The sequence below is a fragment of the Microtus pennsylvanicus genome, chromosome 11 (genome assembly GCF_037038515.1).
Source record: "Microtus pennsylvanicus isolate mMicPen1 chromosome 11, mMicPen1.hap1, whole genome shotgun sequence".
NCBI lineage: Eukaryota > Metazoa > Chordata > Mammalia > Rodentia > Cricetidae > Microtus > Microtus pennsylvanicus.
In genome coordinates this window covers 71,132,896-71,159,274 of record NC_134589.1, presented here as the reverse complement: position 1 = coordinate 71,159,274, position 26,379 = coordinate 71,132,896, and the positions used below count along the sequence as shown (strand labels likewise).

The 26,379-nt window shown below is 44.5% G+C and overlaps 3 protein-coding genes across 7 annotated transcripts in view; 2 read left to right on the top strand and 1 right to left on the bottom strand.

Moving 5' to 3' along the window:
- The first annotated feature begins 229 nt into the window (after positions 1-229).
- Positions 230-955, top strand: Cby3 (chibby family member 3). The gene has a single exon (XM_075941829.1). It carries the CDS (start codon positions 230-232, stop codon positions 953-955), a length of 726 nt encoding a protein of 241 aa, XP_075797944.1.
- Positions 956-11,264: 10,309 nt separating this feature from the next.
- Positions 11,265-21,567, top strand: Hnrnph1 (heterogeneous nuclear ribonucleoprotein H1). Of its 5 annotated transcripts, none has more exons than XM_075992774.1 (14): positions 11,265-11,649; positions 12,783-12,911; positions 14,154-14,309; positions 14,519-14,662; positions 16,140-16,278; positions 17,224-17,402; positions 17,493-17,564; positions 17,621-17,754; positions 17,868-18,003; positions 18,677-18,736; positions 18,829-18,918; positions 19,636-19,728; positions 20,164-20,213; positions 20,811-21,567. In XM_075992774.1, exons 2-13 carry the CDS (start codon positions 12,815-12,817, stop codon positions 20,211-20,213), a joined length of 1,350 nt encoding a protein of 449 aa, XP_075848889.1. In that variant the 5' UTR covers positions 11,265-11,649; positions 12,783-12,814; the 3' UTR covers positions 20,811-21,567. The 5 variants fall into 5 exon arrangements, with proteins under 5 accessions (XP_075848889.1, XP_075848891.1, XP_075848888.1 ...); XM_075992773.1 differs by lacking the exon at positions 11,265-11,649 and adding an exon at positions 12,167-12,280; XM_075992776.1 differs by lacking the exon at positions 18,829-18,918 and having other exon boundaries at positions 11,433-11,649; positions 18,677-18,766.
- Rufy1 (RUN and FYVE domain containing 1) overlaps positions 20,891-26,379 on the bottom strand; it is a 48,543-nt gene continuing 43,054 nt past the window's right edge. Inside the window, exons 17-18 of the mRNA XM_075992772.1 lie at positions 25,545-25,622; positions 20,891-24,525 (exon numbers count right to left, since the gene is read on the bottom strand). Of these exons, the coding sequence (XP_075848887.1) occupies positions 24,382-24,525; positions 25,545-25,622 (222 nt within the window). The 3' untranslated portion in view covers positions 20,891-24,381. The remainder of the gene's footprint in view (positions 24,526-25,544; positions 25,623-26,379) is intronic.

Genomic DNA, 26,379 nt, shown 5'->3' with positions numbered 1-26,379 from the left:
CCTCACAGCCTCACAGCTCTCCATCACATTCCCATTCCACTTAGCTAAGGCCTGTCCTACTTGCTCGGCTACTGATCTCCACCTGTGGTCCCTTTCAGCTGCATCCCAGAGAAAGGGGTTCCCAGGCCTTTACCTACATTACCTCTTACACACCCACAAATGAAGGGTCCTGGGGGAGTTGGTTTTTGTGAACATTGGTGGTATGACTATGCAGGAATGAGCTCCCCCAATGGTTTGGAACTGTAGAGCCCTGGACACCCTTGGGTGGTGGGGACAACCTGTTCTGAGCAGGCCGATCACCGGCCATTTGCTTCTCAGCAGTGCCACTGGCTCGCATTCATCTTTCCAGGACAGCAGGGTTTCGGACACCCGCGTACCCAGCGCAGCCCACCCACACTTCGCCCTGGAGGCCTTCGAGTGCCTGGCCGCGAGCCTCGCGGGCCACCTGTGGGAGCAGTTGCGGCAGTTCTGGGCCGACCACTTCTCGCGCCGCTTCTCGCCGCGGAGGCCGCCGCTGCGCCGCATGTCATCCATATCCACCTTCTACCTGCTGGACCACCGCACGCGCCAGGCCGAGCTGGGGCTGAACTATGGCGCGCCGCGCACCCGACTGAGCGACGAGACCTTTGTGTTCCTCGACGGCCGCTGGACCACGGAGGGGCAGCAAGCACGCGCGCGGTCGCCGCTGCCCTCGCCCGCCAGCCCAGCCTGGAAGTCCCCGGTGCAGCCGATCAAGAGCCAGGTGCTGCTGGAGGAGAACAACTACCTGAAGCTGCAGCAAGAACTGCTCATGGACATGCTGACCGAGACCACCGCGCGCCTGCACATGCTGGAGAAGAAGATGGACGCGGACGTAGACCCCGCGGCCGCGGCGCGCGCCTGGCAGAGGAAGATACGCAAGCACGAGGGCGCGAGCGTGCTTGTGATCCAGCCGCGTGCTCTAGGGTCCCGGTGACGCAATAAAGCCATCCATAAAGCCGAGCTGCGCGTGCGCACCCCACCTTGTCCTGCCCCAGTGGTCCAGGTGGCCCGTTGTCCGTGGGCGGGCACCGTGCTTCTTTGGGTGGCGCTGTGTGCTTCCCAGTTATTCCGATGCAGGAGGCAGAGAACGTGTGGCGCTTGGACTGGGGAGGGATGGACAGACTCGGGGTTTATGCTTTGCTTTTTTTTTATTTTTTATTTTATTTTTTATTTTTACTTATTTATTTTTTTGACCAAAGGTCTTAAAGTAGTTTCTTGAAACGTTGGGTCCTGCTTTCCCGCATTCGCCGGAGTGGTTCAGTTTGTTTTGTTTTCCATTCATGCCTCCGTTAGGGTCTGATTTTCTCCTGCGTGGAATAAAGGCATTTATTTGGACCCAGCATTTTAAAAAAATGCATTGGGAACGGGGCAGTGGTGGCATACGCCTTTAATCCCAGTACTCTCGGGAGACAGAGACAGTTTGATCTGAGTTCGAAGCGAGCCTGGTCGAGGCGAGCCCCAGGACAGCCAGAGATACAAAGAGAAACCCTATTTCGGAAAACAAAAACGAACCAAAGAAAGGTGCACTGGGGCCTCCCAACAGCACACATAAATAACGTGTGTATGTGTGTGGTGTGTGGCATATATACGTGTATGGCATATGTGTGTGCATATATATGTGTATGGCATATGTGTGTGTGCATATATACGTGTATGGCACATGTGTGTGTGCATATATACGTGTATGGCATATGTGTGTGTGCATATATATGTGTATGGCGTATGTGTGTGCATATATATGTGTATGGCATATGTGTGTGTGCATATATATGTGTATGGCATATGTGTGTGTGCATATATACGTGTATGGCATATGTGTGTGCATATATGTGTGTATGGCATATGTGTGCATATATACGTGTATGGCATATGTGTGTGTGCATATATATGTGTATGGCATATGTGTGTGTGCATATATATGTGTATGGCATATGTGTGTGTGCATATATACGTGATGGCATATGTGTGTGTGCATATATATGTGTATGGCATATGTGTGTGTGCATATATATGTGTATGGCATATGTGTGTGCATATATACGTGTATGGCATATGTGTGTGTGCATATATATGTGGCAGCAAAGGGGCTGAGACGCGGCTGAGTGTTAGAACAATTGTCTAATATGCAAGACTTCCTGTGTTCAAACTCCAGTACTACAATAATTCGTTTTTAAGGGAAGAATCCCACTATGTGTGCTGGGGTTAAAGAGGTGTGCCACCACACCCAGCAGCAAACAACGACTTAAACATGTTTCTGATACACTGGAGGCTGTGGAAAAGCTGATAAGACTCTTATGAGAGGCTGAGGCTCAGCAAGAAGGAAGTGTACTTGACTCTTTGGGAAGCTCTTCTCTAGAGACCATAACACACATCCCTTATAGAGAATCCCATAGTGGGTGGTGAGCTCAGAAAGCAGAGGTCATGAGACCAAGAACCTCTACCTACAGACAAGCACTCTGAAATTCAGTCTACCTGAAGGAGACCTCACAACACACACACACACACACACACACACACACACACACACACACACACACCTGGGGCTTCCTCTGGGACCCCAGATTAGAAAGAAACCACACACAAACACCTGTTTTCACAGAGACTCTATTAAACTGCAGGAGAAAAGTGGTGGCTCACACCTTTAATCCCAGCACTCACGAGGCAGAGGCAGGCAAATCTCTGTGAATCTGAGGCAGCCTGGTCTACAGAGTGAGTTGCAGGACAGCCAAGGCTACACAGAGAAGCCATGCCTCAAAAAAACAAAATAAATAATAAATAAAAGTGTATGCTTTCTCATCCAGGCAGTAAAACAGCAGTAAATGACATTGCAGGTGTAACTTTTTGTTTGTTTTTTTTTTTTTCTTTTCTCAAGACAGGGTTTCCCAGTAGCTATGGAGCCAGTCCTGGAACTCACTCTGTAGACCAGGCCGGTCATGAGCTCACAGAGATCTGCCTGCCCAGATCTGCCTCCTGAGGCCTGGGATTAAAGGTGAAAAGGGGAGGTGACTGTTAGAAGGGGCTAGGATGTGCTGGTAAAGGAAATAGGAGACAGACATGGCACATAGGAAATGGGGTTGATAAAGGTAAAAAGGAAAACCCTGTGTTAGGATGAGGTGTTTAATTTTAATTGGGTATGTTAATTAAGTGAGCCAAAGGGAGCTTTTGATTGCTGGACTTCAATACTTTGGTAGCTGGATATTGTTAGTCAGCCTCAGGAGTAGGAAGTGGTCAAATAAGGGAATAGACCTTGGGGGCTAGTTTTTAGCAAAGAAGAGGAAACTGGGGAGAAGAGCAAGGCCTGCCAGACCCACTCGTCCCATCACTACCTACCAGCTCAGGTAGCAGATAGCAGCTGAGATTAGAGCAAGGACCAGGAAAAACGGTCAGGGGTAAAGAATACTGTACAGCATACACCAGGAGTTCCTGGTTTGCACCAGTAATCCTAGCTAGCAAGCACTTGGGAGTCTGAGGCAGACCGATTGTTTGAAGTGCAAGACCAGACAGAGCTACATAGTTGCAGGCCAGCCTGGGCTACAGAGTAAGTCCTTGCCTCAAATACACATACAATGGAGCGCCAAACCACTCAACCAAAAAAGAAACTCAGAATGGATTAAGGATACCTTATCTGAAATACCTGGACCAGAAGTATACCAGATTTTATTGTTTTGTATTTTATGAAGTTTTTGTTTTGTGCTTTGTCTACATGTATGTATGTGCACCATATAATTGTCTCCTGCCCTCTGAGGTCAGAAGAGTGCATCAGACACCTGGAACTGGAGTTAGGGATGTCATGAGTCACCTAGGGACTGAACCCAGGTTCCCTACAAAAGCAACAACTACTCTCAACCACTGAGTCATTCGTTCAACCCTGTGTCAGATTTTTTTTTTTTCGAGACAGGGTTTCTCTGTGGCTTTGGAGCATGTCCTGGAACTAGCTCTGTAGACCAGGCTGGTCTCGAACTCACAGAGATCCACCTGCCTCTGCCTCCCAAGTGCTGGGATTAAAGGCGTGCGCCACCATCGCCCGGCTCCAGATTTTTTTTAATTCATAGGCATTTATATATACATATGAGGAATCTTACAGGACCCTAGTCTAAATAAGAATTTTATTTTATACACATTTTATACATGTAGCCTGAGGTAATTTATTTAATGTATATGCTATTTTGTCTGCATATATGTCTGTCCATCATGTGTACACAGTAACTATGGAGTCTAGAAAAGGGCATCAAATCCCCTGGAACTAAAGTTACTTGGGGCCGGGCGGTGGTGGCGCACGCCTTTAATCCCAGCACTCGGGAGACAGAGGCAGGCAGATCTCTGTGAGTTCGAGACCAGCCTGGTCTACAGAGCTACTTCCAGGACAGGCTCCAAAGCCACAGAGAAACCCTGTCTCGAAAAACCAAAAAAAATAAATAAATAAAAATAAAAAATAAAAAAATAAAGTTACATGGGTTGTGAGCCTCCTTATGGAGTCTGGGGATCAAACCAAGTTCCACTGAGTCATTGTTTCAGCCCTTATTTCAGTTTTTTTCCTTAAAACAGTCTCACTCAGTAGTTCACTCATTCGTTGTGAGAAACACAGCAAACTCCTGCCTCAGTCTCCCAAGAGCTGAGATTATGGTATGCACCATCACAACCCCTGACTTGTGCAGCCCAGAGGGGGAAAGGTTTGTTCCAGTTCATGGCTTCAGAGGTTTTAGTCATAGTCCCTGGGCCCTGTGGCTGCACAGTGTATCTATCATGTTGAGATCACTGGAGGAGAAGCTCTTTTCAGAAGGCAGGAAAGCAGAGAGGGTGAGTCCAACATCCTTTCAGGGACACAAGGCTAGTGACTAACCACCTTCTTCTTCTAGGCGCCACCTTCTAAAAACTCCTCCACCTCCCTACAGTGTTGCAGGGTTACAGTCTTTGGTGATATATTGTAACAGTTTCCTCTGATTTTGAAACATTCCATTCAGTAGGGAAGCTCTTCAAGTAGAAGGTAAACAATTCAAAATAGCTTAGGAAGTCCCTGAAACTGACCAGATTCGTGAGTCCCTCCCTGCCAGAGTAAGCAATAAAAGTTGAAAGTCGCTCTGGGATGAAAAAAAAAACAGCTGCACAGAAGACTCTCAGAAAGCTAAGTTATGAAAACTCTGAAACCAGACCAAGCTGCCTGGTAGAGGTTTAGACCATCTGAGGGACCGGGAAAGGCTACTCTCTAATCTGTTGAGCTGTTTGCGGGCTGTGCAGTGTGCTCCAGGTTCTCAGTTTTGTGAGCCCACTCATGCTGGGGTGGGCTTTGGTAATGTAGCTATCTTTTTGTTTGTTTGTTTTGTTTTTTCAAGACAGAGTTTCTCTGTGGCTTTGGAGCCTGTCCTGGAACTAGCTCTTGTAGATCAGGCTATTGTTTTGTTTTTTGAGTAAGTGTTTCTCTGCCTCTGCATAACAGCCTGACTGTCCTACAACTCGCCCTGTAGACCAGGCTGGTCTCCAACTCACAGAGATCCACCTACCTGCCTCTGTCACCCTAGTGCTAGGATTAAAGGTGTGCACCACCTTGGAGGCGGTGGCCCACACCTTTAATCCCAACATCAGGGAAGCAATGGCAGGCAGATCTCTGAGTTCAAGGTCAACCTGGTCTACAGAGTTCCAAAACAGCCAGAGCTACACAGAGAAACCCTGTCTCAAAAAACAAAACTCAATAGCCAGGCGATGGTGGCGCACGCCTTTAATCCCAGCACTCGGGAGGCAGAGGCAGGCGGATCTCTGTGAGTTCGAGACCAGCCTGGTCTACCGAGCTAGCTCCAGGACAGGCTCCAAAGCCACAGAGAAACCCTGTCTCAAAAAAAAAAAAACCCTCAATAGATATAATACAATTTAAAATGAGTTAAGGGGTTGGAGAGATGGCTCAGCAGTTAAGAGCACTTGCTGCTCTTGTGGAGGACCTGGGTTCAATTCTCAGCATCCACATGATGGCTCATAACTGTAACACGGGTTCCCAGGGATCCGATGCCCTCTTTTGGCCCATACAGGCACTGTGTTCATGTGACACAGTCACTCAGGCAAAAAACACCCATACACATAAAATAATAAAAATAAAGACGGGGTCTCTCCTTGGCTTGAAACTTGCCCAGTAGGTTAGGCTGACTAGCCACGGGGATTTGCCTGTTTCTGGCTCATCAGGGCCTGCATATAAGCACAAGCCATTGTGGCATTTTTCATGGGAGTTCTGCGGACTGACTTTGATCGTTGTGCTACTGTTTTACCAATTGAGCCAATTCCACAGCTTGAGAAGCACAACTCATAAGAGGGGAAAACAGACAGGTGTCCTACTGGAAAACAGGAAGTACTTGTAAGAATGAGTGCAGGATGGGGGCAGGGGAGGAACAGATGTGACCATGGTGGTGGTGGGGCGCTCTACACAATGACCATCCTGAAGAGGGTGCTCTGGTCGGCTAGAGTGTGCAGGCATGGCTCCGACAGGCTTTGTCCTTCTCCTCCATTCCCTCTGCCTTGCTAAAAAACCTTTGGCTTACATTCCTGAAGCTAGCCCCAAGGTCTGTTCCCTTATTTGGCCACCTCGTCCTTCTGAGGCTGACTACCAAGGTCCAGCTATCTAAGTATTGAAGTTCAGCAATCCAAAGTCCTCTTTGGTTCACCAAATTAATATGCCCGATTAAAATAAGATACTTCATCCTAACATAGGGTTTATCCTTGTACTTAATATACCACCATTTGCCTATGTGCGATGTCTGTCTCCTCTCTATCCAGAGGCAGTCCTTTGTCTCTCAGGGACAAATACCCCTGCTCCCTTTCCCTTGTCCTCTTCCCCTTCTCCCTCATCCTTTATCTTCTGTGTTTATCTCTTATTCCCTGCCCTCTGTCCTTCTGGGGAAAATAAATCTTCTTTGTGCTGAGAATTTGGTCTTGGCGGTCCTGAGTCAATATTTTTCCTTTTACATGCTTTGTAAGAGACCACCAAAACATGTGAGACAGCTGGGGAAAAACTGTATGTGTGGGGGCATGTTATGTATTGATGCTAAGTGTTTTTTTTTTTCTTTCGAGACACCTCTTCTGACCTGTGCAGACTCCAGCATACACTCAGGCATGTGCACATAAAGTAAATATTTAAAAAAAGAAGAGAGTTTATTTTGTCTTATTGTTCCAGAGGGTAAGAGTTCATCATGGTGGGGAGGCGTGGGAACATGTGGCAGTCATGGTGGCAAGAAAGAAGCTGAAGTAAACTCTGAGTTCGAGGCCAGCCTGGTCTACAGCATTAGTTCCAGGACATCCAAGATTACATAAAGAACCCGTCTCAGGAAAAAATAAAAAACAAAAATGGCTTTATGTTATGTATAATTTTTTTACCTCTCTATTGTCCTTTTTTCTTCTTTGTGTGTGTGTGTTTTCCAGACAGGGTTTCTCTGTGTAGTCTTAGCTGTCCTCAAACTCACTCTGTAGACCAGGCTGGCCTGAAGTCCCAGAGATCCACCTGCCTCTGCTCCCTAGTGCTGGGATTAAAGGTGGGAGCCACCACCACCCGTTTTGTTTTTGTTTTTTTAACCTAAAGACTATTAGCTCTCAGTACATTTTGAACACAGCTTGAGATTTAACTACTGTGATAGACCTTGGCTGAGGCATTAGGGAGCTAGTACCAGTCTCCACAACATTGAAAATCTGTTCTTTGGGCTGGGGAGGAGGGTGCCCCTCAGAGCACTTGCCTAAGCTGACAAGGCTCCGGGTGCCATCCTGAATTCCACAAAAGCAAATAATTCGAGACAAAGACTTTTTCTAAGAAAGCGCTGAGCGAACTGAAGAGGGCGCCGCAGAATCTCTTATCTAGACGAAGACGACCATGAGGCTCGTGGGCGGAGCTGTGCGACGCCTCCCTCCCACATCGACTCTCATTGACTAGGTTAAAATGGTTGCCAAGCCAACTACTAACAGTGGAAGAGCTATCCTAGTTAAAGCAAGGAGGCGGCAGGGCGAGCCCCACAGGGACCCACCTAGTTCTCCCACAGCTTTTCCCGTGTCCCTGACATCTGAGTAGGCCAGCTGTGGGGGAGTGAGGTACTCTCCACGTCCTGGCATTCTGCTGCTCTTTTAGTAACAGTTTAGCCTTGATAGGGATAGAATCCACAAGAAAAGAGCAAGGTAAGCGCTCTTCCACTGAACTGAGCTGAACCCGCAGTTCCGTCTCCACTCAGCATTCTGATAATCCTTATAACTCTGAATTTTAATCCAATCGTTTTTTATTATTATTTTTATTTATTTATTTATTATTATGTATAATATTCTGTCTGTGTGCATGTCTGCAGGCCAGAAGAGGGCACCAGACCTCATTCCAGAATGGTCTAGACTCGCTCTTCAGACTAGGCTGACCTCAAACTTGTGAGCCTTCTGCCTCTGCCGCCAGAGTGGTAAATTGTTGACTAAAAATTGGACCCATAAATTACTGAGTGTTCTGCATTATGGTAGTTACAAACACTGAGAAGAAAAAGGAAAAAAATCCATTCATGTTTTCACTATCAAAGGATAGTCTATAAGAACATTTTATTTTATTTAATTTATTTTTTTTTTTGAGACAGGGTTTCTCTGTGGCTTTGGAGCCTGTCCTGGAACTAGCTCTGTAGACCAGGCTGGTCTCGAACTCACAGAGATCCGCCTGCCTCTGCCTCCCGAGTGCTGGGATTAAAGGCGTGCGCCACCATCGCCCGGCCAGAACATTTTAGAATACCTACTCAAATATATATTTTCCTGTGTATGTGTGTATTTATACATATTTTAGAAATCTGAGTAATACACCTTACTTGGCTTTGAGGTTTCAAAAGCTTATGCTACCAGACATGATGGCTTACATCTTTAATACCAAGACTTCCTCTTAAACAAACAAACAATTAAAAATACATATTCATATAATTAATAGGATCAAATGTATTACATAAACATTTTGAGGACCTTCAGCCTTTCATATTTTTTTTCCTCTCTGAGGTAGGGTTCCTCTGTGTAGCACTGGCTGTCCTAGAGCTCACTTTGTAGACCAGGATGACCTGGAACTCAGAGATCTGCCTGCCTTTGCCTTCCAAGTGTGTGCCACCATGCCCTGCTTCGCAGCTTTTCATATTTTTTTTAAAGAAGGTTTTAATTATTTGTTTGCAGCTGTATGGGCACTGGAACCACAGCTTATGAGCCACCCAACATAGGTGGACTTAACCCAAGTTCCTTAGAAGAGAGTTTGATCCTTGCTAACCCCAGCTTTTCACACTTTTAAATTTAAATCTTTCAACTAGCCATGGTAGCACATACCTCCAATCCCAGCACCCAGAGGATGAATGAGATTTCATAGGTTCAAAGCCAATCTGGGCTACCTAGTGAGTTCTAGGCTAGCTTGGGCTACGTCTTGAGTTCCAAGCTAACCTAGGCTACAGCATAGAAACTTTTCTCAAAACAAAACAAAAATCCAAATCTCCCAATATATATTTCTTTTAAAATCTGTTTGAAATTCACTGTAGTCTATACTTTGAGATAGATCATCAATGTTATTTTGTTCCAAATTGCCAAAATTGTCAGACATTAATTTTAACATTTATTGAAGATACTTTCTATGCTGGCGGGAAAGACACCTTAGGGAAGGCTGAATTCTAAACTGCACCTTTGTTAGTATTCAGTCATCTGTGCTGGCCTGACCTTGGCGTACAGGTCCTCAGCGGTAGCCACTGAGAGCACCACCTGTACACATTCTCTGTGTTCCCTTTTATTTTATTTTTTTAAATATTTATTTATTTATTATGTATACAATATTCTGTCTGTGTGTATGTCTGCAGGCCAGAAGAGGGCACCAGACCTCATTCCAGATGGTTGTGAGCCACCATGTGGTTGCTGGGAATTGAACTCAGGACCTTTGGAAGAGCAGGCAATGCTCTTAACCACTGAGCCATCTCTCCAGCCCCTCTGTGTTCCCTTTTAAAAGGGCCCTCCCTGCCCACCTGTCATCTCTCTTTCTGTCTCTGTCCATCCGTCTGTCTCTCTTTTCTTCTCTTCTGTTACACCTGTCCCCAGAGGCCTGTCTCTGCCCTTCCCCTTTTCCTATTCACTTTCCCCCAATAAAAACCCATCCATCTGAGCTCTGTCACATGGCATCTTTCTCTAGTGTGTCACTTTTTCCTAAATTACAACACCTGGGACCTGTCCTAGACTGTTCCATCAAATAGTCAATGTTCCAGTATTGTATTTTTTTTTAGATATTTAATAGAACATCTATTTAGTTCTACACGGTTAATGTATCCCTGCCTGGTTGGAAACTTTTTAGACAGGGCTGGTTTTGAACTCACAGAGCACGCCACAAGATACACAAAGAAATCTTGTCTCAAAAAACCAAAAAAGAAAGGAAAAAGAAAGAAAGGCAAGTCCCACATGCACTTTGCAGCCTGCAGCAGGGGCCAGGATGCACATCAGCCCTTAGACATCAGGAGCAGGGAGAGAGAGGAAGAAGTGAAGTATGTGCAGCAGCACCATCTGACCCCTCATGTTTCTGCTGCAGGACCACACAAGACCTTCTCTGTTAGGCCAAAAGCATTAAATAGGGTAACCATCAACAAGTACAGAATTGGGACAGGAAGAGGAAGCCACATAGACAATCTGGGATACAGAGACTCTTGCTCAAACAAAGAAGAAAGCACACACGAAGACCAAGGACGAAGAGACAAGCAGATCTTTGTGTGTTCAAGACCATCCTGGTCTAGATACAAGGCCAGGCAGGGATCTATAGGAAGACCTTATCTAAAACAAACAACACTGGAAAGAAATATGAACTCACTAAATTGACCAGACTGGCCTCATTGAGCTCTGACTGTCCTGCTGGGATTAAAGATATGTGCAATTGGTGCTTGGCCCAGAAACTGAACTTTTTGTGTGAGAAATCTTTGTGTTGAACAATTTACATAAAGAGGAATGGCTATGTTTTAAAATTTACTCCCCTTCATTAGTGGTTAGATACAGGTACTTACCATTTTCTGAGTATCAAATTAGAAAAGATTAATGGAAAGGATACTGTTAAGTGAATTGGGTTTAGGCATGTGGAGTCCTCATACACAACTCTACCTTTCATTATTAGAATTATAAAAATACTCAGCCGCCGGGCGGTGGTGGCACACGCCTTTAATCCCAGCACTCGGGAGGCAGAAACAGGCAGATCTCTGTGAGTTTGAGGCCACCAAACTGTTGGTACCCACTGTGGCACCGCCCAACACCGTCTCATTGTTAATTTCTACCAGGGCTGCCTGGGGTATGTCAGATAAGTAAAATCCGGAGACGGGGCATCATCCGTTTTCTGCAGTGCTGCTTGAATTCAGTAACTTTACTCATTATCGCTGTACGTGCACACGGGGTGACCCGGGAGCTTTCTCGATCTCGGTGTCTTCACTTGGGAAAAAAGCACGGTGGTGGGATGCAGCGCTCCGGGGCTGAGTCCCAGGCTCAGCCTTCACTCGCGAGGCGTAGCATCCACAGCACTTCTCGTGCGTGGGCCCGCGGCCCTGGGAAGGGCGAGGGGTTCGCAGAGTGCGAGTTCGTTGGGCAAAGTGGGGGTGCAGGACTCTGGCTCAGGCACTTGCAGTCCGGGGGTTGAGCCCCTCAAAGCGGCAGGTAAGGGAAGCGGTCCCAGGAGCCCCGCGGTGACGGCGGCTTTGGGCGCAGGGGCGGGGCGGCACCGAGAAGAGGCTCGGCACCAGCCGGCTCTTCAGCTCCCACCGGTTTGGGGGAGAAAGAGTAGGGCTTCCTGTCCCCCGTGCTGTCTTTCAAAACTGACAGGAGCGCGGTTGAGATGCTGCCGATAAAGGATAGGACACCCGCCTCTGCACAACCCGTCAACTCCGGGTTACTATCCAGTCCCTCCGGGGAGCGGATTGCCGCCATTCCCCTCCCCCACTCCGGCGGGTACGTCTAGAGAACGGTTTGGAGGTAGACGCATGCGCACGAGTACAACGATTAAACCGCTGAGACGCCAAGCACAAGAGTTGCAAACAGGCGCAAGCGCAGAAAAAAATCCACGGCCAGTTTATGAAGAGGGTTGAGCCCGAACGCATGCGTGCGATAAGCTGACGGCGGGAGCGGGCTCGGTTTTTGCTAGTACGCATGCGTTCCAACTAGGTGTGACGCAAGGGGGCGGGGCAGGCAGCAGGGTGCGCGTGCGCAGAGCTCCTTCGAAGGGCTTTATTTAGGCTGCGCAGGCGCCCGCTAATCATTTCTTCTCAGCCGCGCTAGCCTTTGTGTGGAGGTGAGTGTCCGTCGGTCTTCGCTTGCTTCCCGAGGCCTTCGTAGACGCCTGTTTTTGTGACAATCGCTCGTCCCCGAACCTAGGTTGTAACTTGGGGGGGGCCCGTGGCAAGCGCAGGCTGCCACCGGGAGTCGCGGGACTCCCGCCGGCGTGGCAGCGCCGCCTAGGCCTGCAGGCCGCGCCGCTTCTATTGTGTGAGGTGTCTGAGGAGGCGGAGCGGAAGCGGCGGCCGCCATTTCCTTGCCTCCACCATGGCTCTAAGCCGGGGTCTCCTTAGTTGGGGACCTCAACACTGGGAGCACAGAGTGGCTTCGGGCGTCGGGTCGCTCGCCGAGGTTGGGTTGCATGCTTGCGGCTGCAGGATTGAGGCATCTGCACGGGCGGGGCTCCCATCGGGGCGTCCCGATCCTGCAGGGCGCCCTGAAGTGGGAGGGCCATTTAAATGACTCTTTCTCCGCTGTGCCCCTAACACACCCACCACCCCACCCCCGCCGCCCCGCAGTCTGTTTCGACGTCAGGACCCGCGAAGAGACGATGATGCTGGGCGCAGAAGGTGGAGAGGGCTTCGTGGTGAAGGTCCGGGGCTTGCCTTGGTCCTGCTCCGCGGATGAGGTGCAGCGCTTTTTTTCTGGTGAGTTGAGGCGGGAGTTGTCAGTGGGGCCCGCTGCGGGCCCGGGGCGGGGCGCACCTCACGGGCTCCCCCTAGCGAGTCGCGGGCACTCCGCCGTTCCCCCGGCTGCTCGCGCCCGGCGGCCCGCGGTTACGCAATGGCAATTGCGAAACCCGACCCCCCCCCCCCCAACCCTCCTCCCGCCCCGCCGTGTCTCCTCTTGGGGATGCTGGCGCCCGGTGGAAAATTTCTAGTTCATCTTTTTTCTGTTTCTAAGCGCCAGTCCATGCATTCTGAAAGTTGTCTTTTTCGAAAGATTTAAGTAGGGGGAGATGTAATTTCTCCTACCTCAGAAAGGGGCGTTCTGCTTCAGAAAGTTAATTTTTTAGAATTGAAGATTTCGTAATCGAATCGTGTTCTAGATTTAGTTACTTCATAATCTGGCTCCTTTTACAATTGAGGACGCTGAAACCGTGGAAGTTAGCACTGTAGAGTTCTTTTTACCATATACACATAGGCTTCCCGAATAACTTCTACGGAAGATTGGTTAAATTGTGTTTGTTAAAAGTCGAACCGTTAGCCGGGCGGTGGTGGCGCACGCCTTTAATCCCAGCACTCGGGAGGCATAGGCAGGCGGATCTCTGTGAGTTCGAGACCAGCCTGGTCTACAGAGCTAGTTCCAGGACAGGCTCCAAAGCCACAGAAACCCTGTCTCGAAAACCAAAAAAAAAAAGTCGAACCGTTTTGTAAAAAGGTGCTTGTAGTGTTGACCTTACTATCTGAATTTAGCTGTGGTAACAGAAAACGGCCTGTAAAACAAGAATCAAGTATAGTGGAAGCAATTGCAGGGGGCAGCTCCTGATCGGGTTTGACTTAAAGTGTGCAGCTTGGAGCCTTTAGTTGTTAACATTGATCCCCTTCAGGTGAGTATTTGGCTGTAGTTTGGATTTGATGAGAAATTGTCATGTGGCTGTAAATGTCATGTAGAATAAATACTGTGAAGTCACCAGGTCCAGATGAGACTATTCTGACACATTGTACAAAAAGATGGTCAGTGGAAACTGAGGCAAGGCTTATAGCTTCCAGAATTTGCTTTGAATAGGAGATATTTCGATGGATTAGGGTGTATCATGAGGTAGTCTGGTGCAAACACTTGGTCAGTTTAGTCTTTTGTGTGTGTGTGACCCAAACATGCATTTCATCTATATCACTCATAGGTGTTTTATGTTTTAAATTCTGTATTAACGGTTGCTTTCTTTTCAGACTGCAAAATACAAAATGGAGCCCAAGGTATTCGTTTCATCTACACCAGAGAAGGCAGACCGAGTGGCGAGGCTTTTGTTGAACTTGAATCAGAAGATGAAGTCAAATTGGCCTTGAAAAAAGACAGAGAAACTATGGGACACAGATATGTTGAAGGTTTGATTTACATTGCCCTAGTAACAGTAAATGCTAATTAATTAAACACATAAGAGGTCTTTACCCCTTCTTGAATTTTAGGTATTTGACCGCATGGAAAAATAGTCATCTAAGGGAGTTTGTGACAGCTCTTCCTAGTTACCTAAAAACCCAGGAAATCTGAACTTTGTTCTCTATTTTAATTGACTAATTCTAAGCACCTTTTTCAGTATTCAAGTCAAACAACGTTGAAATGGATTGGGTGTTGAAGCATACTGGTCCAAATAGTCCTGACACGGCCAATGATGGCTTTGTACGGCTTAGAGGACTCCCTTTTGGATGTAGCAAGGAAGAAATTGTTCAGTTTTTCTCAGGTATGTAGTCCTGTTTGTTGCTGAGCAGTGAGGTATGGCAGCTTCTGGCGACATGACTTAGTATTAGTAGACTTAAAAGTTGACTAGTCTAGGTACTTAAGTAAAGTAGGCTGTTGAATATGTTGTTGAATTCACATTTTCTTCCTGGAGACCTTCAAATAACTTAAGCCCATCTTAAAGGTGGAAATGAGAAGTACTTCCAAAGTGTTAACTTTGCCTATATTTAGTATTGTAGTTCAGAGTAGACCTCTGAGGATTCTACTCAACCATCTTAACTACTTCCTCATATTGCTGTTTAGCAAAGTACTTCATGTTAAAGGTAAGCTCTTTTAACATTAGATTAGTGTGAGTTGAGATTGTTATACTTTATGGTATTTGTTGTAAGATAACTTATTTTGGGTCACGGGACCAGAAATATATTAGTTTAATTCTCTGTATGTAAATTTTTATAAAAGAAATGTGACTTAGCTAGCCTATTAGTCACAGTCAAATGTAGCAAGTGGAGGTTGAATGCTTGTAGTCTCTGAAAATATAGAAAGCATTTTAAAGTTGTTCTGGGCCTAAAGTATTTGAATGTTTTTATGTCGACAAGCTGATAGGATTGCATGTTTAGCAGAATGTTAAATCTTTAATTTTAAATACTATTAAATACTTTTGATGTCATAAACAGAAATTCTTTCATAGTTTTTATTTAGCATATGTGTTAGAACTGACTTAGATATGTATCAATTCATAATATTGTTAGTTTGAAATCAAGTCTGTTTTGTTTTATCTAAATTGGTGAGAATTGAATGCTATCTGTCAACGTTAAATATGAACATAATTTCATATCTTCTAGGAAAGTGCTTTAAGGCCTTTTTGTAAGCTTGGGAATGTATCCACGGGAAGGATTTTTCATAGACGGAATTTCCAGAAGTGAATCATACATACTACTGTTAGAGCATATAAGAGTGCATGATTGCTGTGTAGATAGTTACTGTTGAAAGTTTAGTTTGTATGTTTGTCAATAATGATTTTCTTAAGTAATGTTTTCAATTTTTACATAAACTGTTTAAATGTAATTTTAAGCTTGAAGTTCCAATAACTTAAAGAATTGAAGTATAATAACGAGGTTAAAGGTGTCTTATTTTACTTGAACTGTGATTTTAATGCTTAAAATTTTATGAAATTGTGTGTAATTCTATTAAGTTACATAGATTAAAATGTTTTTAATTGTTTAATTCTTAATGCACCCTCTGGAGTATCAAGTTTTTTTTTTTAATGTATATATTGTGCCTTGGGTGTGTTAAGAATTGAGTTAAACTTTGTTAATAGTGGAACTTCTTATTGCAATGCATATTTTAAGAGTACTTGTTAAAAGCATACCATTCACCTAAAGTTAAAATTCTGGTTTATTTAAAGCTATAAGAAGAATCATTTCTGGGCTTGTGATGTTAATATTGCCCCCCTACTGGGGTTATTTGTCCTTGGGTTGAAGGGTTGGAAATCGTGCCAAATGGGATAACATTGCCGGTGGACTTCCAGGGGAGGAGTACGGGGGAGGCCTTCGTGCAGTTTGCTTCACAGGAAATAGCTGAAAAGGCTCTAAAGAAACACAAGGAAAGAATAGGGCACAGGTGGGGATGGATGGTTGGTTGGATATGTCACTTTTCTTATGGTAAAAATTAAATCCATATTCTCTCTGCTTAGAAGGAGGAAATAATCCATTTCCTATTCCCAGTTAATTGGTTACCTGATACAACTTTTAAATTCTTTCTAGTTGATGTATTTTATTCAAACTAAATTTTAGGTTTTAAAATTATCCCTAGTTTATTTGGGCTGTCTTTACAATTTTGTAGGATTCTTAGTTTATTAACCCCAGTCAATAGAGTCGAGAGACTATGGCTTTAAAAAATTAATGCAAACCTATCTTTAGCTGTAATAACACCCACATAGGAAATTAATATTACCATAAGAAAATGTGATACTTTCTGATCTTGTTTTTAAAGTTGAAATGCAACAAACTTTCTTGCTGTATAAATATTCTGCATATGTATTAATAAGCATAGCTTTCAAGAAATTGTCACAAAAGGTTTTATTCTCTTTGCTTGTGACTATTTTTCATTGAAGCATGCGCTTTTTACCTATGCTGATTCCTACTAAAAGCATAGGCTGGGTATTGGCGAAAAGAAGTGTGTAGTGTGGGCTAGACTGTTGGTGGAGGCTGGCTTTTTAGCCCACTTGCTATACATGCTGCCAAAGAATTTAAGAGTTGGAATATTGAAAGTTGAGTGGAATTCTTCCCTCCTAAATCATTTATTTGTAATACTCCTCTCTGCCTCTAAGGTTGGGCTCTGCCTCAGAGGAGTTTTTTTCTTTTTTTTTTCTATAAAGTTAAATAGTCTTTTGAGTAAATTTCTGGTCATTGCCTATGCAAATGTAAGAAAGCTGGCTTTAAATATTAGTCAGTTTCATGGCTATGACTAAATTGTTTTTCTTGTATAACTAAGTAACTGTTGTATGACACGAACTAATGTGTTCTCTCCCCTCCCCATTCCCCTTCCTTTTGGACAATGCTTTAGGTATATTGAAATATTTAAGAGCAGTCGAGCTGAAGTTAGAACTCATTATGATCCACCACGAAAACTTATGGCCATGCAGCGGCCAGGTCCCTATGACAGACCTGGGGCTGGCAGAGGGTATAACAGCATTGGCAGAGGAGCTGGTTTTGAAAGGATGAGGCGTGGTGCTTATGGTGGAGGTATGTATGTGCTGTTATATGCAAGGTTGAACTAGTTTCTTTTGTCTAGGTGATTTTTGGTGACTAATTGTATTTCTTCTTATCTTTCAGGCTATGGAGGCTATGATGATTATAATGGCTATAATGATGGCTATGGATTTGGTTCTGATAGATTTGGAAGAGGTAGGGTAAGAATTGAATTTCTCAGTTCAAGGGTACTTACACACTTGTCCATCTAGACCTCAATTATTGTTTTTCAGGAATGTCTGACCACAGATACGGGGATGGTGGCTCTACTTTCCAAAGTACAACAGGACACTGTGTTCACATGCGGGGATTACCATACAGAGCTACTGAGAATGACATTTATAATGTAAGTATTGAGATAAATTCACTTCAAGTAATTCAGTACAGCAGTAAAAATGTGGGGTGATTTTTTTTTAAGTTAACTTTCTTTTTTTTAAAAAAAAATAACTTGTATTTTAGTTTTTTTCACCACTCAACCCTGTGAGAGTACATATTGAGATTGGACCTGATGGCAGAGTAACTGGTGAAGCAGATGTCGAGTTTGCAACCCATGAAGATGCTGTTGCAGCTATGTCAAAAGATAAAGCAAATATGCGTAAGTGTAATTAAAGCACTTTGTAACTTCAGGCAGTTAAGTGACATTTATTTATTTAGAGTAGAGGAATAGAATAGTAAGGGTATATATAGCTTGGGTTTATTTAAAGCTTAGGCTTTTTATATTATTTTATTATGTACAGTGTTCTGCTTGCATGACAGAAGAGGGCACCAGATATCATTATAGATGGTTGTGAGCCACCATGTGGTTGCTGGGAATTGAACTCAGGTCCTTTGGGAGGGAGAACAACAGTCAGTGCTCTTAACCTCTGAGCCATTTCTCCAGCCCCTGTCTAGGGTTTTTTTTTTTTTTTAATTTAACTTTATTTTATGTGCATTGATATGAAGGTATCATATCCCCTGGAACTGGAGTTACAGACAATTGTGAGCTGCCACGTGGGTGCTGGAAATTGAACCCAGGTCCACTGGAGGAACTGCCAGTGCTCTTAACCCATTGAGCCATCTCTCTAGCCCTTAGTGTTTTTTTATACTGCTATTTTGGGATAGGTGATTGGACCTAACCTTAAGTTTGTCCTTAATTGGTAGCTTAGGTGGTGAGTGTTTTAAAAGCTAGTTTCTTTTTACTAAAACATTTGTGATTCACAAGTTACTTTTAAATTGCTTATCTTGTTTTCTTTTACCAACATTTTCAAACTTTTTTTTTCTCATTTCAGAACACAGATATGTTGAACTCTTCTTGAATTCTACAGCAGGAGCAAGCGGTGGTGCTTACGGTAGCCAAATGCTAGGAGGCATGGGTTTGTGTAAATATCACTTTAGTGTCTTTTTTTTAAGCTAACCTTGTATGCCTTTTCTCTCATTTCAGAACACAGATATGTAGAACTCTTCTTGAATTCTACAGCAGGAGCAAGCGGTGGTGCTTATGGTAGCCAAATGATGGGAGGCATGGGCTTGTGTAAATATCGTTAGTTTTTTTAAAAACCAAAACATTTGTATTTGTATAAGTAGATTTATAAGATAAGTTAACATAATTAGTATCAGAGTTTGTTAGCATAATAATAATTTTAAGTTAGCAGACAAATTTAGACAAAGATTCTTAATTTAAGCAAGTTTGTAATTATTAAATTGCTAAAATCTTGTAATAACAAAGCTGCTTAGGGTAGATTACTCAAAGTAGATACAAGTACTTTGGGGGGAGGGGACTATTGAATGTATCTGCTTATACAGATATATAGTATCTGTTTATAAAGTGTACGTCTAAAATATTTAGCAAAAATACAGGATTAACAATGTTAATTGGGAAAATAATTAGTTGGACATAATTAACTAGGCATAATTAACTGATAACCTGTATAAGGACATATCTAAATATATATATCAAGCTAAGGGGGAAACCTCACTAAAGTTTTATAAGATCATTAAAAAAATGCCTCTACTTATGAATCATGTGTATTCCTCAACCTTTTGGTTTATAAACATTTATCTAGCTCAAATGAAGAATATAAAGATTAATCTGGTCACAGAGAGTCAGACTTGTTATAGATAGTAGGCAGGAGGAGACAGTAATATAAGATCAAGACTGGAAAATTGTAGACATAGAATTACAAGCCCGGTACCACCAGGTACCACACTGGATAAGAAGCAAAGCTCTAATGTTCCCTTAACTTAACAGCAAACCAGTCCAGTTACGGTGGCCCAGCCAGCCAGCAGCTGAGTGGTGGTTATGGAGGTGGCTATGGTGGCCAGAGCAGCATGAGTGGATATGGTAAGTTTTTTTTTTTTAATATACCGAGAGTAAGTTTTAGGTTGGTTTCTTTAGTTGGGAATATACAGGCTCCTTTTTAAGAGTGGGGTATTGTGGGGTATTAAATGTATCGTTTTTATTATAATTCTTAATAGTATAATGTGCAGAAACAGTCATTGGGAGGAGAGAGGGGATGTATTCTAGTCATTGCAATTTTGGAACACTGTCAAGCCAGAAAACATCTGTGTTCATTTACTAAAACATTAGTTTGCTTTTCTGTTATGGCATTATGTTTTTGATGAAGGGTAATTTTTAAATATTAGACTGGTGGTTGGGTTCAGGACAGTATTGTACTAGTCTGTTAACCTAGGGATGGTTTTATTTTTTTTTTATTCAATTCGTCTAAAGAATGGTGATTTTGGTATGATAGTCTTACCCTACAAAATCCTTTTGCAGACCAAGTTTTACAGGAAAACTCCAGTGATTTTCAATCAAACATTGCATAGGTAAATATTTTCTCAAAAAATATAATTTAAATTCCCAATAGCAAATACTGATAATGTTGTGATAACACTTTCTATAGCAGTCAGTGACTCTGACTTAAAACTCCATGGAGGCTGCCATTTTGGGCACAGGGAGTTGCCGTTAGTCCAACTTTTGTCCTCTCACTTCTTGCCCACCATGAATAGGCAAAGCAAAAGACTTCCCCTGTACTTACTCCCTATTCATACACACCATTCGACGGACACATAGTACACGTTTATGGTAAATTTTTTAAATGTTTTGTTTTTTAGTTTTAAAAACTTGAAGTAATTTTGCAATTTTTGAAAAACACTAGTTTTCCTTTAAACTTAAAATTTCCATGTTGATCCTGAAGAATCCACTTAAAATGGTAGCACAAGAGTCTGGCAAGTTGGTACTGCAGAGAAAAGGGTTTAATTGAGGTTTGTTTGGAGTCTGGATTCCCTTTTCCCAACATGCTTCTCGCCAGTTGAACAGCAGCCATTTGCACTCATACCTTTTTAATCTTTTTCTTGTATCGTTATTTTATTTGAATAATTATTAGACATCATTCCTAACTTGTCAAATGGATCTCTTTGCAGGTAGCCAAGGAGCAGTGAACAGCAGCTACTACAGTAGCGGAAGCCGTGCATCTTTGGGCGTGAATGGAATGGGAGGGATGTCTAGCATGTCCAGTATGAGTGATGGATGGGGAATGTAATAGATTTTAATCACTGACTTTTGGTCTTTTTTTTTTTTTTTTTTTTTTTAAAGGAAAACAAACCCTTCAGTTTAACAGTTGCAATCCATCCTTGTGATTTATGCCTACTTTTTAAGTAAACATTGGCATCTCTCAAAGGACTAAGGTCCAATGTTAAACATAGTCACCTAGGATGATACATTGAAGTTGAGTGAACTGTAACTGTTAAACAATTCCCAGCTTTTCTCTAGTTACTGTAGGATGTATGTAAGTAGTAAGCGTATTTAGGTTAAAGCAGTTGAATTATGTTAAATGTTGCTCTTATACATACATTACATTGAACACTGTTGATGCATGTTGAAAAGACATGCTTTTTTGTAAAACTCAATATAGGAGCAGCGTCTACAATTAAAAGTGAAACATTTGGCATGTTTGTTCTAATTTCATTTGATAACCTGTAAGGCACGTGAGTTGTGTTTTTTTTTTTTAAGTTAATGGAGAAATTTTGAGACGCAATACCATTACTTTAGGATTTTTTGGTCTTGGTGTTTGTATGAAATTCTGAGGCCTTGATTTAAGTCTTTCATTGTATTGTGATTTCCTTTTAGGTGTATTGCGCTAAGTGAACCTTGTCAAATAAATCTTCCTTTTAAAAGCTATACTTGTCTGCTTCAGTGTCACGTGATCTGTCTTGGTGCTTTATTCCTGCATGGGGTGTCCCTGTCTATTATGTAAAGTCTGGGTAGCCGAGGCTGCTTTAGATGTCTTCAGACAAGCTGTTGGGCCCTTGTGGAAGGGTTGTTTTGGCCTAACTGCACTGGATCTTGTCTGAACAGCCTATAGTCACTGTGTAAGAGGCTGCTCACAGTGTCAGCACTCCTTGTCTAAGAGGCTTTCAGGCCTAGCAGAAACAAGTACTAGAGCAAAGGTTGCTCACAAGGCCACTTTGATGTCCTCTAGGATGTCCATACATGTTTTCTTACAGGTTGGAGTTTTTCTCAATGTCTCCATATGCACCTCAGGCTAGCTCTGAGTGCTAGTTAACATGTGTGCTACCATCTATTGTGTGCTGCTGTGTCCCTCTCCACCCGGGACCTTTACTGTTGGCTGAAGGTTCTACCACTGAGCTGTACCCTTAGCCCTCAGATACTTTTGGGATTCTGCAAGGTTTGTGTCACATACCTTGTCCACTTGGGAGGTAAAGGCAAGTGGATCTGAGTTTGAGGCCAGCCAGGAGATCCAGGGCTACCTAGAGAAACTTTCGGTGTTTTAAGACTGGTCTCTCCTGATTGTCCTAGAACTTTCTATAATAGAGTCCAAGTCGGACTCAATTTAGATCCTCCTGTTCTGCCTCCCTAGTGTTGGGATTAAGACATGTGCCACCCTGGGAGAAACCCTATCTTGAAAAGTAACCAAACCAAAACCCCGACAACTTGGAGATGGGGGTTGAATTTGGTGTCAAAACATGATAACTTGGTGGTAGAGCTGAAGTTGGGAGGTCAAAGGGAATGGAAACCTGAACATGTATATGCCAACTGGAACCTGATGTGTGCTTTTTCTGAGCAGCAGCATAGAAATGGGAGGTGTTGTTACCCTGCTCTTTTGTGTGCAGATGAAAAATGTGATACTCAGAAGTAAAGTGACTTAACTAAATGCCCCCCAAAAGCTGGAACCTAAGTTGGGCACACTGAAAAGGTACAGACTTAACTAGAACAGTCTGGGGCAGTACAGTGGTATGTGAACTTTGTGGGAAAATTGGGTCCTGAGGTTAGCAAAAGGGGCTCAGGTGGAGGAGCATACTCCTTTGGCCCTTTTCACTGTGCCTGCAGTTTAGACCATGGCTTTGGAGCTGCTCAGGTCTGGTTTTAAATCCTGGCTGCACAGTCCTTGCTGTAGGGATTGGGGTGAGGCAGATGAGAAACAACATAGGGAATCTTGCTTAAAGCACCAGAACCTGTACTGACTGAAGAGGGAGGAAGGAGAGACAGGCTTGGATTGGGTTGGGGCAGAGTCTGGACAGTAAACAACCAGATGTGGAAATTGGTGAGAAGTGAAGGTATTGGGTCTAGAAGGATGGAAAAGTACAAGGGAAGGGCTGGAAGACAGGTGGACTGACTGGCTGCCTTGTCTGATGCTCCAATACTTATTTCAGAGTCTCAGGCCAGCAAAATGGCTCATAAAGATGTTTGCTGCCAAGACTAATCATCTGAGTTTATCCCTGGAAGACACATGGTGGAGAGAACTCATTCTAGTAAGCTGCCATCTGGCCTTGTACCCTGGCACTTGTCTCTGTCCCACTCCTGCATGGACAGAAATCTAAGGACATTAGCCTGCATGATGGGATAGGTACATGAACTTGTACTTGGGTGGGACCCTAGGGAAGATGGTACAAATCTGCATAGCCACAGACATCTGTGCTAGCACTTCAAATCCCATGTAGATAGATGGTTTTAATAAATGGCTCAGCTTTTGCCATGGTGTAGAAGTACCTGTATAATAGGTTTTCAGTAAATTATTGAGATAAGCCAACATCTAAAAAATAGGCTTTGTTTTGCTGGATATGGTGGCACATGCTTATAATTCCAGTACTTAAGAGATGGAGGCAAGAGGATCAGTTCAAGTCCAGCCTTGGTTGCATTTGAATTTGAGACCAGACCAGGCCTTTCTCAAAACAAAAGACCTTTTCTCAAAACAAAAAGCAGCTATGTTAGCTGAGTCTGTTTATTTGCTAGTGTCCTGAGCACTTTGAAGGCAGGCTAAGTAAGGTGAACAGTGGTCATTCTTGGCTCGTTTCTACTTGACTGCAATGAGGATGTAACCCCACTGCAAGTCAGGCATCTGTGTAAATACGTACTTGGACTTTGGTGACAAGGCTTTACCCTGGCCTTGGTCCATCTGGGTGGAGCAGCCTAAGTACAAGCAACACACCAGCTGGAGAGCTCAAACGCAGCAGGCCCTCCTCCATATGCAAGCTGGAAGTCAGCACTTTGTACAAGAGTGAAAAATAAAGGATTTTATTGCAGGGCTAATGGTAGTTGACAGGGGCATGATGGTAAATGCTGGATGAAGCAGACAAGGCACACTGACAGACCCAGGAGGTTCAAAGCTCTGCAGAAATCAAGGTTTCTGTGGGATATGGGCAGGAAGAGAAAGGATTCTGTACTAGTGCAACTGCTGCAAAATAGGTTAATCCTTTGAAAGTGACAGTAGCAAAATCATGAAGTTACACCTGTACCAAAGCCAGGATATAACCGAGGACACAGACATGTCAGTCAAGAGGAGCTGGCTCTATACAAACCACGGAAGAATGGTCAGCTGCCACTTGGCGCTGTCTTCAGAGGCTGACAGCCTTTGATTCTCTTGGGCCCTTGCAGGTCTCTGGAGACCCAGAGTTTGGCACTGTACCTGAGGCTTTCCTCCACGCTGAAGATGGAGGTCAACAGGCTAAGGTCCCTACTGGTGGCCTGATGGCCTCAGGAGGCCGTGGAGGAACAGCGCTGCAGTAGCAGGGTGTGACAGCTGTCACACACACGCACTGGCTTAGGGTAGGAGGGCAGGGCCAGCTCGTTGCTGGAACAGGTGTTGCAGAAAATGTGGCCACAGTTTCGGCAGTGGTGCTAGAAGACAGAAAAAAGGCAGTCAAGACAACTGGGGGATGCAACCCCTACACCTACCTTGCTTTGCAAAGCCTGGCTTCTATAATGGCCATGTCTTAGACCCAACATGCTTTTAGATAGCCTCTCCTGATTGGTGGCAGATGGTTGTTTATAAATAGGCCAAGAATCTAGGACTTATTGGGGTTGAGTTTTTTTGGGTAGGGAGATAGAGCTTCACTATGTGTTCCCTTGGCTGCCATGAAACTTGCTTCTCTCTGCTTCCTGAATGCTGAGATTAAAGATATCACCACACCTGGCTGTGTTGGGTTCTTTGGGCATGTGATGGATGCCAAGCTTAGCCTGGAGAGCCTCTGTCCTGGCTCTACAGACAATTAGGCTAGATTGCCCAAAAATGTTCATGTGGGTATGGCCAGACTGTGCTGCCTTCGGCAGGGCTTGACAAATGGAAAGGTCATTTCCAATTCTGAACTTATCCAAGTTTGGCACTTTGGTTTTCTCTTGCGCAGATGAAAACTACTGACGGGAACAGGAGAGGTGGTGAGCCCATAGCTGTGGATAGGCTGGTGGGGTAGACCTTCCTGTGTGGTGATGCTTTAAGCTCCCAGCATTATATACTTCCAAGGCCATCCATCCTCTGTCCAATTGCTCTTTGATGAGGCAGTTCGGGGTCTTGCTACCATGGACCAAAAAAGAGTCATCCAGGACTTTCTGTTCCCAGAGCCTGGCAACAGGCTATGCGGGTAGACACAGGCCCAGTTCATCCAGTGAGAGTCTGTTGGCCTGATGCCTTACAGGTTCCTGTGCGTGGTTTGCCCAAGTTAGCCTTGCTGCACACAGAGACCTGCCAGCAGTATACCTGCAGCAGCTCGACACAGAGGCCATGCTGCCCCAAGCATGTCCGTCATTAAAAGGCAATGGGACAAGAACCTCCAGCTGACCAGCAGGCACAGGTGTAGTAAAGATAGGCTTTTCCTGGGAACCAGAGAGGAGACCCTGAGGTGGGAGTGGCCCTTGCATACCTTTCTCCGGGAAATGGAGAACTCCTTCTCACACTGCTTACAGTGTGTTGCTTCATCATCCTTCAACCATGTGTGGCCCTGAGGAAGAGAAACACCTGAGAGAGTCACCTCATGTCAGTCCCTGCTTGGCTGCATCTGCTGTCTTGTGACTGTCCCTCCTTGGGAGGCCTTGTAGCTTCCCCAGATGGAGGAGGACTAATGGAGCCCTTTTCTCATGCTAACTGTAGGTGGCATTCACATATCTGTACAAAGTGCCTGCTCTTAGCATCCTGGCCTTGATCAAGGCTGATTCACTCAAGATACTCCCCTGCCCTTTAAGAGGTCTCCTATAGCTGAGGTCACCACAGTCAAACTGGTGCCTGCAACCCCAGGCCCGGCCTGAGATGTGATCCCATGACTAGCTACACTGGCAGAAGGAAAGGTTCAAACAATGACATGGACTTCTGCAGAGAGACAATGTGTAGGGGAGGAATGCCTTTAGCTTCAGGGAAGCTCTTCTGCACACCCAGCCCCACATCCTCAATGGCTCTGGCAAACAGCTTAGCTACATTATATAAGAGAAACTGGAGGCTCTAGAAGAGGATGCTTTGCAAATTTTTACCAGGAAAAACTGATCTGAGATGTATTATTCCTTAGGAATTCTGTACGTGATCAGAGGGGTCAAGGGCCCCTTGACACAGCCTTTATTGTGCCAGAGAAGCAGGCTGCTGGGGCTACCTAAGGCACCCTTACTCTAGAAAGCCCCTCTGGAGGCCGGGTGATGGTGGCGCACGCCTGTAATCCCAGCACTCGGGAGGCAGAGGCAGGCGGATCTCTGTGAGTTCGAGGCCAGCCT

Bases quoted from the DNA above. Each gene is read 5' to 3' on its own strand.
- Cby3 (XM_075941829.1), top strand. From the start codon at position 230: ATGGTTTGGAACTGTAGAGCCCTGGACACCCTTGGGTGGTGGGGACAA.
- Hnrnph1 (XM_075992774.1), top strand. From the start codon at position 12,815: ATGATGCTGGGCGCAGAAGGTGGAGAGGGCTTCGTGGTGAAGGTCCGG. The intron at 14,663-16,139 runs GTATGTAGTCCT...CTTGGGTTGAAG, and splicing joins AATTGTTCAGTTTTTCTCAG to GGTTGGAAATCGTGCCAAAT. The intron at 17,403-17,492 runs GTATGTATGTGC...CTTATCTTTCAG, and splicing joins GCGTGGTGCTTATGGTGGAG to GCTATGGAGGCTATGATGAT.